General features: G+C 42.3%; 1 protein-coding gene across 1 annotated transcript; it reads right to left on the bottom strand.

The window, feature by feature from the left end:
• Window positions 1-4122: 4122 nt before the first annotated feature.
• SPATA45 (spermatogenesis associated 45) lies at window positions 4123-10229 on the bottom strand. Its single transcript, XM_003364954.5, has 3 exons — window positions 10144-10229; window positions 7930-8244; window positions 4123-4190 (listed from the first exon to the last, which is right to left on the bottom strand). The coding sequence occupies exons 2-3, from the start codon at window positions 8204-8206 to the stop codon at window positions 4171-4173; spliced, it is 297 nt and encodes a 98-aa protein (XP_003365002.1). The 5' UTR covers window positions 8207-8244; window positions 10144-10229; the 3' UTR covers window positions 4123-4170.
• Between the last annotated feature and the right edge of the window lie 368 nt (window positions 10230-10597).

Here is a 10597-nt window from a genome sequence, read left to right as displayed (position 1 = left end):
CTTTTCTTCATTATGATGCAACCAAGAGTTGATGTGATCACTTTGCTGGTTTCTCCCTCTCTCTGGTTCATCACTTGTCTACCATGATCATCCTCCTTACTCTTGCTGTTGGTGTTTCCTTCCCCTCTCGGCTCCCTCTTCTAAACTAAACATATGTATTATACTGTTTAACCTGGAGTATTTAAAAACAAATTACACACAATGTTAGCACCAGCACAATTTCTGAATATAGCAGGTACTGAGGATTTGTTGAAAGAAGATATTCTAGATTGAAATTAAAGTGAATAACCAATCTGTACCCCTACGAAAATTCAAATTAGCATATTTACGATGTATGTGGAGAAAAGGGAACCCTCATACACTGCTGGTGGGAATGCAAACTGGTACAGCCACTATGGAAAACAGTATGGCAATTTCTCAGAAAACTAAAAATTGAAATACCATACGGTCCAGCTATCCCACTACGGTGCCTGAAGCCTAAGATTCCTTCTAGTCTGGAATTCAGCCTCTAGAGAGGATCCTGTCACCCGGTTTTGACTGGAAGGCTCATTCAATCGCAGCTAGAACAGTGGTTCTCATTCCTGGCTGCACCTCAGAATTTCCAGGGGAGCTTTTAAAAAATTCCAGTGCCTAGAGCCCAACCCACATTATTCAAATGAGAATCTCTGGAATCATGGCCTGAGGAAAGGGATTTTTTAAAAGCTCACCAGATGTTCCCAGGGTGCAGCCAGAGTTGAGAAGCATGTGCTAGAAAATGGAGTGACTCATTCAAGAAAGGGATTTGTGAGGGTGCCTTAAAACACAGTGCTTCTCAAACTTCAGTATGTATATAAGTCATCTGAGGATCTTGTTAAAAGACAGATTCTATTTCGGGAGATCTGGGGTGAAACCTGGGACTCTGCATTTCAAAAAAACACTCCCAGGTGATGCTGATGCTGCTGGTCCATGGGCCACACTTTGAGTAGCAAGGCAAAAGCAAGGACTTCAGTGAGCTTATGGAACGTATTCCATGACTTGTTTTTGCCTGCATACTACTTGCATGGCAGAGTTCAGTTTGCTTTAGATGAGGTAGTCAGTAAAGGCCTCTGAAGAGGTGATGTGCTAGTGGAGGTGCTACAGGCTGAGGAGGAGCCAGATCTGAGAATGGGGAAAGAGCATCCCAGGCAGAGGGAGGAGCAGAAATGTCAGGGCCCTAAGACAGGAGAGACTCACTTTTGAGGAGCTCAACTGCCTGTGTTATGTTTGGTTTGTTTCATTGATGGGAAAGATAACTTTAAAAAAGGAGATGTCTTGGGCTGGCCTGGTGGCATGGTGTAGTGGTTAAGTTCGCAAGCTCAGCAGCCCAGGGGTCGCAGGTTCAGATCCTGGGCGCGGACCTAGCACTGCTAGTCAACCGATGCTGTGGCGGCATCCCACGTAAAATAGAGGAAGATTGGCACAGATGTTATCTCAGCACAATCTTCCTCACCAAAAAAAAGGCGATGCCACAAGCCATCCTTGCCTGATACATCACCTTGAAACCAGTTCTTGAAATAGAAAATCAGGAAAGTCTGTCACCGTGTGTTCAAGGCAAAAGAGAGTTGAGTCCCAAGACTCAAACTTTGGGTGAGTCTAATTCCAGGATGATACCTGTGGTTCAGATTATTCTCTAGAACAGCCTCACAGACTCATGAGTGAGGAAGAGGGGCCTCCCATAAAAGAGAGGAATAGTTTAAAAGAGCTTTTGCACTAAAACCTCCAAGAGAAACTTCCTCAGATCCTCTAGTCTCTGCTCCTCCTCTGGCGCTTTAAGAGCTAGTTCACCCATCCGTCACGCTGTAGAAAAGACAGAGAAGTGCAGGTTTGGGCAACACTTTCACAGCTGAGTGTCCTCAAACCCGCCCACCCGCACCCCTTCCATCCCTGGATTCACCATCCAGCCCTAGCATTGCCTCAGCCCTTCTTGTTCGGGAGGTCTCACTTGGTGGCAGTGTCCTGCTTCCGATGGCTGCTTGGCTCCTGATTCTGCGTGGCCCCTCCCTTTGGACACATCTGCCGTGCCAGCACAGACATGGAGTTCCCCCACTGTGGCCCGCAAGACCCTCTCCAGGGAAGAGGCATTGGATGTTGGTAGCCTCAGCACCAGTGGTGGGCCACACTGAAGTCTTTTCTGCGCCCCCAGGGCTGCCGCAGGAAGCCTTCCTGCCTTGACTTGGGAGCTCAGCTGCAGACAGCTCTACAGGAAGCCAGAGCAGAAAAGGAGGAAAATGCTGGTCCCCACGTGTTTACTGAGGGAACACGTGCATCCCAGATATGAAACACTGCTGGGAGGGTTGAGGGAGATGGCTGGACTTGTGATTTCAGGTAGGGGCAGAGTCCAAAATATATACTGTGACTTTGGAGTTTCTGGTTTTAGCCCGAGGCTGCTGTTGTGTACATAGAGGAGGACAAAGTAAAACCACCTAAGAGGGAAACGGGGTGGGGGAAGGCAGGCTTCCAGGAGGAGGTGGTATTTAAACTAAAGTTAGCCAGGTGAACAGAATGGGGGGTCGGGGGGGGGTGACAGAATAAGGCCACAAGTAATTCCTTAAAGCCAGAGGTGTGTGGGGAGGAGGTAGGACGGGATTATAGAGAAATGAGGTTAGAAAGATTGTTAATTGTATTATACATAACATGCCACTCATTTACTATGTGTTCATCTCCAATTCATCTTAGATTGAGCCAAAGAAAGGTTGATGCTGTATTTGATAGTCTTTATTTGGGCTGCTAATGTTGGGAGATAATTCTGCACAGGTCTCTAACATTTATTCAGTCCTGTGCCAGAAGCTCTGACAGCTTTTGTTCCGGATGGTCTCTTCAAGGATGTTTGTATAGCCAAGGGCCTCAAAAGATGAAGGTAATGTCTGCCACTGGAGCAGAGGGCAGGTTTATTTACTGTCCTGTATAATAAAGAGAATGTCTTCCTCCAGGCAAAGGTTGGGTTTCTTAAACTCAGGGGTCTTCAGCTGTGAGGCAAAACCTCTGTGTGTGTGTGGCATCTATCTGGACGGTTCCACATTATCCCGGAGTCTGGATGGGGACAGCGTCGGGGGTGGGGGGCAAAGGGAACCAATCAGAACATGAGGATTATGCTGCCTGCTGTGCTCTGAGTAATAAAAGTCCTTTGCCTCTGAACCAGCAGTCTTGTGTCTTCTGTTAATGACCATGAAACTGTGGTAGGCTAACCTTCACAGCTCTTGACATGAGGTGTTTGCCATTTTGAGAAGCAAACAATTAGCTTTGAGTCTAGCTTTTTTAACACGCCCTCAGAGTTGATGAATCACGTCCACACCGTGCCCTGGTACAGTCCTGCCTGAGGCAGGATTTTAGGCGAGTTGACTGATCCATAGGCCTTCCATTATTAAAATGCCTTGGCTTATGAATCTGAGCTTTCCCTGGAGGCAAACAGCAGCCAAATAAAAGGTGAATATTTCACTAATGTAAAGACAAATGCCAGGAAGCAGCTGGGTTCCAGGCCAGGCAGTGCTCAGCTTGCCATATGGCATAGGCTGTTAACTCAAACTACAGGAAGGAACACAAGCCGAGTTAAAATTTGAAAAAAGTCTGCTAACCAAGAAGCAATGACACAGAGGTGATACTAACCAAATAGGATTTGGCTAGGAGTTGGTTCTAGCAAAGCCCACTTTGAGGATGGGCAATGAAATATAACAAAAGGCTCTATAGGCTCCTTGTATTACCTTCTCAAGGATGTCCTTATTCAAATTACCAAAATGGTAGCTCTAACAGAGTAAGTTAATGTAACTAAGCAAGAGGAGTAAGTGTTAACTCTGAGAAACTTGAGACTTCAACGTGATTGGTGGGGTTGGTCAACATAGCCCCCTGATTTACAGAAACAAATATAAACTAAACATTTTAGATTAGTAAAGAGAAGATCCCTATAAAGTGAACTTTTTGGTCATTCATCTTTGAAAGTATCTGTAATAACTCAAATCCTCTCTTCAAAACATCTAAATCTGAATGATGGAATGGAATGAAGATGAAATATGTTTTATGTGACTTCATAAAATATTTTCTTGGTGATCAAGTGAATACTTTTGTTTGACTTCTTTCATAATTTATATTTGTAAATGATTCAGACAGACATTGAAGAAAATCAAAGATTGTATTTCTGGATGTCTCTGGAGATGCACTTTATCCAAATATGGCATTATCTGAAAAGTAAATAAGAAGTATTTGTTATATAACTTATAATACATTTCACAGTTTCAAAATAGGTCTGAGGGCAGAGAGGATAAATACTGTTTCACAGATATGGAAAGTAAGGTTTAGAAACACGAAATGACTGAAAGCGTGAGAGTAGTCAATGGCAGAAGCAGAACTTGAACCCAAGTGCAGCGTTCTGAATGTTTGTGTCCCCCCAAAATTCCTATGTTGAAACCCTAATCCCAATGTGATGCTATTTGGAGGTGGGGCCTTTGGGAGGTAATTCAATCATGAGAGTTGAGTCCTCATGAATGGGATTAGCGACCATATCAGAAGAGGCCAGATAGCTAGCTAGCTATTTCTGCCGTGTGAGCAAGAAAACAGCCCTCTGTAAACCACGAAGAGCACCCTCACCAAGAACCCAACTGTGTTGGCACCCTGATCTTGGACTTCCAGCCTCCAGAACTGTGAGAAAGAAATGGTGGTGGTTTAAGCCACTCAATCTGTGATAATTTTATAGCAGCCTGAACTGACTAAGATACCCAAGTTTCATGTTTTTCAGGCTAATATGTTTCAGTAAGACTGCCCCTCTTTCAGCATCCACATCTCCAAGTGGAAGATTGAAGACAAGAGATTGGACATCGCCAGCTAAGATAACTCCTTCCCTGGTCATCACATCACTATTGATAGAAGCAAAGAGGAGTCCCCAGAACTTCAAATGCTCTTAGCAAAATCCCCAACCTCCCTCACCTTTAACACTCATAGCCTCACCACCATTTGAGACGTTAGGACTAATCTCATTCCGTCCCTTATCCCTATTTCCATTGGGTACCTCAAGAAGCCTAGGAGTCCTGGGTCATCCCACATGCCCCGGATACTAACCTTCATATGGCTCTATGGGCAGCCATGCATCCCTACCCAGCATGTCCTGTCTGCCCCCATTCTGCTGCTTTGTTTCCCCCTAGCTCTCATCCCCTTACCACTATCTGCCTCTACCTGCTGAAATGTAAACTTTATGAGGCAGGGGTTTTATTCATCACTGTATTGCCAAGCACTTAGAACAGTGCCTGTGGAAATATGGGAGTCGTCAGACTAGACACGAGATTTTAAGTCCTGTAACAGGTCAAAGACGAGCAATCTGTCTAGGTTGAGATCACCTAGAAACTAAGTGAAGATGATAAGAAGAGGGCCCAGTATTGAGCTTTGGTGTTCTTCAACATTCAGAGAACACAACAGGGCCATCTTATATGAAGAGGATGTTATTTGATTCATTAAATATTTGTTGAGGGCCGGCTAAAATAATATGTTCATCAATTTTTAGAGGTCGTGCCCCATCGCCTTATTAGTTCTTATTTTACAATTGAGGGTTTTCTCTATGCATCTGCTGGCCGCCTGGGGAGAAGGGGAACAGAACTCTCATCTGTTCTCAATCTACTGTGGCAGGCCGGACTTTTGGTGTAGAATGGGGTAAGTTCTCTTTTAGGGCGAGTTCACCTTTGACTGCTTTCGAGCAAACTCCTCCAATATAGATTTGTTTTCCAGGAACAAAGCTGACATTTTTACCTCCATCTATCTCTTGAATGCTGTAAGCTCGGATTAGGAATAGAAGGGTATTACTGTTGACCTTTTCAAACTTTAACAGTATTCAGAAGAAAGCAGGCACTCAAAAAAATGTCAGCATCCTTCTCTATACCCAGAAGTCCATATCTAAATCCTTGATTAGAATTAAAGTTGAAACCAAAGACCATAAGTTTCAAGTAGAAATTAATGAGAAAACCATGGGAAAAAATTGTAATAAGCTCTTGAGAATACACAGCACTGGGTCAACAATTACCTACCATTTATTTAGACAAGGGGTTCTCAAACTTTTGGGTTTCAGCATCCACTATACTCTTAGAAATTATTGAGGACCCTATCAAACTTTTGTTCATGTGTGTTATCTCTCTCAATATTTACTACATTAGAAATTTAAACTGAGAAAAATATTTAAAACTCAAGAATACAAGTCCGCATTCCATTAATGGTCAGTGTAGAAATGTCATTGCACTTCATACTGTTTCTGGAAAACTCCATCGTATTCCCACGAAAGCACAAGAATAAAAAAGGCAAATAATATCTCAGTAACATTATGAAAATAACTTTGTCCTCATGGGCCCCTGAAAAAGACTTGGATACCAGGGGTCCCCAGACCACTTTTGAGAACTACTAGTTTAGACTAATAAAGAAAGAGCATGTATTTACATACCAATTACCATACATTTAAATGAAGTCTATACTTATTCAGTATCTTGTCATCATAAAGCTGAGTTTCTGTTCACGTCTCTTTATCTAAAAGGAACACAAAGCTTTTTTGCAATATTTAAAGGTTTGTTTTAATGTTCCAGAATTGTTGGCTTACACCGTTGATATCCTTAATGTTGGTTATGGAAGTGATATTCGTTAGACTCTGTTTTGTAGAAAACTATGTGTATTCATGTAAAGTGGTAAACTGTTTGTCACAGGAGATGGGTTTTACCCTCCACTATTAAACTGCTGAGAACTAACCTACTAGCTCTGACTCAGGTCATCTAGTTCCAAGTAACTCAATCAGAATAAAAGATTACACAGATTTGCTTGGCATTAGGAACACTGACGGCATTCCTCCTTGTGAATTTTTCTGAGTAAAATAAATACAAGACTGTTACAGATTAACTTTAAAATGCAATGGAGCATCTCAGTTTTCCCTGCCACTCTGTGTCACCCTCTCTACACCACTTACTAAGAGCCTGGGGCAAATATGTCACAGCACCCTCGTCAAAGAAATTCAGTCTCCAATATGGCGATTCTTTTGTTTCTGATCTAACTTAATCATTTGTTGGTTGTATTTAATATAATTACACTCTCCTCTTTTTTTTTAATAAATACAAAAAAATACCCTCAGTTGCTTGCCTTGACTTAGAAACAAATATTCACTATCAAGGTATTTACCAGTTCCTCTTTGTCTTCCTGCAAAATAATACTACCACCACTGCACAACCCCCACCCCAACCTCCCTCCACATGTTATTATTATTTCTCAGGGCTTTTTTTTTTTTTTTGAGGAAGATTAGCCCTGAGCTAACATCTGCCACCAATCCTCCTCTTTTTGCTGAGGAAGACTGGCCCTGAGCTAACATCTGTGCCCATCTTCCTCTGTTTTATATGTGGGATGCCTCTACAGCATGGCTTGACGAGTGGCGTGTAAGTCCACACCTGGGATCTGAACTGGTGAACCCCGGGCCACTGAAGCAGAATGTGCGAACTTAACCACTGCACCACTGGGCTGGCCCCTGTTTCTCAGGGCTTTTTTTTGATATTTGTCATCCAAATCATTTCCATTGTATCTCAATTTTGCACATCAAGTTTATGCACAGGCCACAGAAATTGATGAGATAGCAGGCCTCTGGAGTTTTTAGTGGTCTATTATAATTATCTAGAACCTCAAAATGAGGTTCTCAGGCCATCAGCATCAGAATCACTTTAGCCCGCAGAGAACGCAGATTCCAGGACCCAAAGGAGAGCCCATTGAATGAGCCAGCCTGGAGGTGGAGCCTGGGATTCTGTCAGCACAAGAAAATGAGAATTCCTGCTGCTTTCACCTTCAGGCAGATTGCTTTTAAACTGTCCCAAAGCAATACTTAGGAACCTCTTTCAATCCCAGAAATTCTTCCTAAGTTGACTTATAAAACCCTCCTGTCGATTGAGTGGGAGTCCTACCATAACATCTTACTTTTTGGTGGAAAGTGCTTTTTCTCGGTGTGAACAAGGAGACTCAGCGTGACCCAGGAGCTCCTGCCACTGTCGGGGACAGGCTCTCTGATTTGGGTGTGAATAAAGGACTTATAGACACCAGTGAAATGCCTCTTTTGGACTCGCAGTAAGCTGACTTCATTGCTCCTTTCCACCAAGCAGTTGGATTCACGCTTTTCGTTGATCTCCTCCAGGAGACGTTGTTTATCTGCTTTACGTTTTTTAGTCATTTCACTAGGTCTGTTTATAGATGCCATTATGCTGACAAACCAGTTGTCAAGTGACTCTTGCTGTCCTGTAAACAAATGAAAAAATACTATTAGTTGCCTACTTAACCTAGAAGCCAGTATTCATGACCTGGTATTTACCAGTTCCTCTTTCTCCTCCTGCAAAATACCACCACCACTGCACCCTCCACCCTCCACTTCGATCTTTTTTTGTTTTTTGGTGAGGAAGATTGGCCTTGTGCAAACATCTGTTGGCAATCTTCCTCTTTTTTCCTTTTTTTTTTTTTTTTTTTGCTTGAAGAAGATTGGCACTGAGCTACCAACTGTGCCAATTTTCCTCTATTTTGTAATGTGGGACTCTGCCGAAACGTGGCTTGACGAGTGCAGTGTGTAGGTATCCACCCAGGATCCGAACCCACGAACCCTGGGCCACCAAAGCAGAGTGTGTGAACTTAACCACTATGCCACCAGCCTGGCCCCATTGCTCCATCTTTTGTTACTGTTTCCTAAAGTTTTTTTGTTTTTTGATGATTCTTCAGGAAGAAAAAATTTTTAAAAAAGAGGATATTGAAAGAGAATATATTTTGGTTTTGAAATTAATACTATGAGTGGATTCTTGCTTTTAGGAATTTTCGTTGTTTCTTCTGATTATAAAATAATATAAATGTTCATTGTAGAAAATTTTTAAAAAGAAGAAAAGCATGAAGTAGAAAAGCTAAAATCATTCTTAATCCAGAGACAATCAAATTAACATTTTGGATGTTTCTTTCACAATAAATATCCAAAGGGATTTCATTACAAAAAGTACAGAAAAAGAGGGGCTGGCCCTGTGGCCGAGTGGTTAAGTTCGCGTGCTCCGCTGCAGGCAGCCCAGTGTTTCGTTGGTTCGAATCCTGGGCGCAGACATGGCACCGCTCATCAAACCACACTGAGGCAGCGTCCCACATGCCACAGCTAGAAGGACCCACAACGAAGAATATACAACTATAACCGGGGGGGCTTTGGGGAGAAAAAGGGAAAAAAACAATCTTTAAAAAAAAAAATCAAATCACCCGAAAACTGAAATCAACTAAGATTAAACAAGCAATAGAGTCTAGCAGTAAGAGCATGGATTTTGGATACAAAAAGACTTGGTTCCTATCCAAGCTATGCTAACTGTACCACCCTGATTAAGTGACCTTCTCTGGGCCTCAGTTTCCTTACATGTTAAACGGCAACAGTACCCAACTCACAGTGTCAGAAGGATAAAATGAGCTAATGCATATCGAAAGCTTAATATAGCCAACCCTCAATAAATGGTAACTTTAATATTTTAATTAGGCACTCTGGAAAAAAAAACGATTGGTTCAATTGGATAAATAAATAGTAATTTTTGTTCCTCCAGTTACTAATCTGTTTACTTGCTGTGTGACCAGGACCAGCTATGTAATGTGTGAGGCCTAGTGCAAAACCAAAACGCTGGGCCCCTTGTTGAAAAATCGTTGAGAATTTCAAGATGGTGACAGCAGAGTGTTAAGCCAGGTGCAGGGCCCTTGTGAGTGTGAGGGCCTTGTGCAAGGGTAGAGGTCCCATGCCTATAAAACTGGCTGTGTCTGTGACATAGGAACAGGTCAATTTTCATGGTTAATTCACCCAGTTTTACAATCTCTTAAATAGAGATAAGTAATTTGCAAAACTATAGCTTTTAAAAGGGCTTTGTAAATATTAAGCATGTATATATTAAATAAGGTGTCTTTAAACAGAAACACACATAAAACAAGGTTATGTATTGATTGGTTGACAAAAATGTTGTGACCAGAGGCTCACAGGAACCTAGCCCTGTATTTCCACTGGGAGCAATGGTTCCGTATTTGCTAATTCAGTGTTCAAAGCCACTTTATAGAACGTAACTACCACAATAACAAGAATCAACTGTATATATAGAGAAAATATGCTACTGTTTCTACAGGTATGTTGTTATAAATTACCTTTAACATACAGCAACCCAAAGCCTATTTGAAGTTCTCTGCCTTGGCTCAGCCCACTGGAATGTCACCCTGGCGATGGAATGGTGGATCTGTGCTGTTCCAACTTTGTTCTATTCATAGAACCCTGGTTAAGAGAAGTTTTGGAGTCAGAGTGACAATTTACCTATTAGCATTTGTCCTCGAATAAGTTACTCAAGCTCTCTTAATATCAGTTCCTTCATCTGTAAAATGGGATAAAGATAACTTTTTAATTAAGTTGCACACTTGTCTGTATGTGGTAGGAGGTGAGGAGTTGGAATTAAATGAGATATGTATCTAAAGCTCTTTGCATTGTGCCTGACATCAGTTTATTACATATGCCAATATTTCTTGAGGACCTAGTCTGTGCTTAGTGCTGTTCTGGGTACTGGGGGCAAATGGGAACCTGCTCCTCTCGAGCTGACAGTCGAAGGGT

Source organism: Equus caballus, chromosome 5, assembly GCF_041296265.1.
Source record: "Equus caballus isolate H_3958 breed thoroughbred chromosome 5, TB-T2T, whole genome shotgun sequence".
Classification (NCBI taxonomy): Eukaryota; Metazoa; Chordata; class Mammalia; order Perissodactyla; family Equidae; genus Equus; species Equus caballus.
The sequence above is the reverse complement of the archived record's forward strand: the minus strand, read 5'-3'. Positions and strand labels throughout refer to the sequence as shown.

Coding starts and splice junctions, on each gene's coding strand:
- SPATA45 (XM_003364954.5), bottom strand. CDS start 8,206: ATGGCATCTATAAACAGACCTAGTGAAATGACTAAAAAACGTAAAGCA. Junction 4,191..7,929: donor AAAGCACTTTCCACCAAAAA/GTAAGATGTTAT, acceptor TTTACTTTTCAG/ATAATGCCATATTTGGATAA.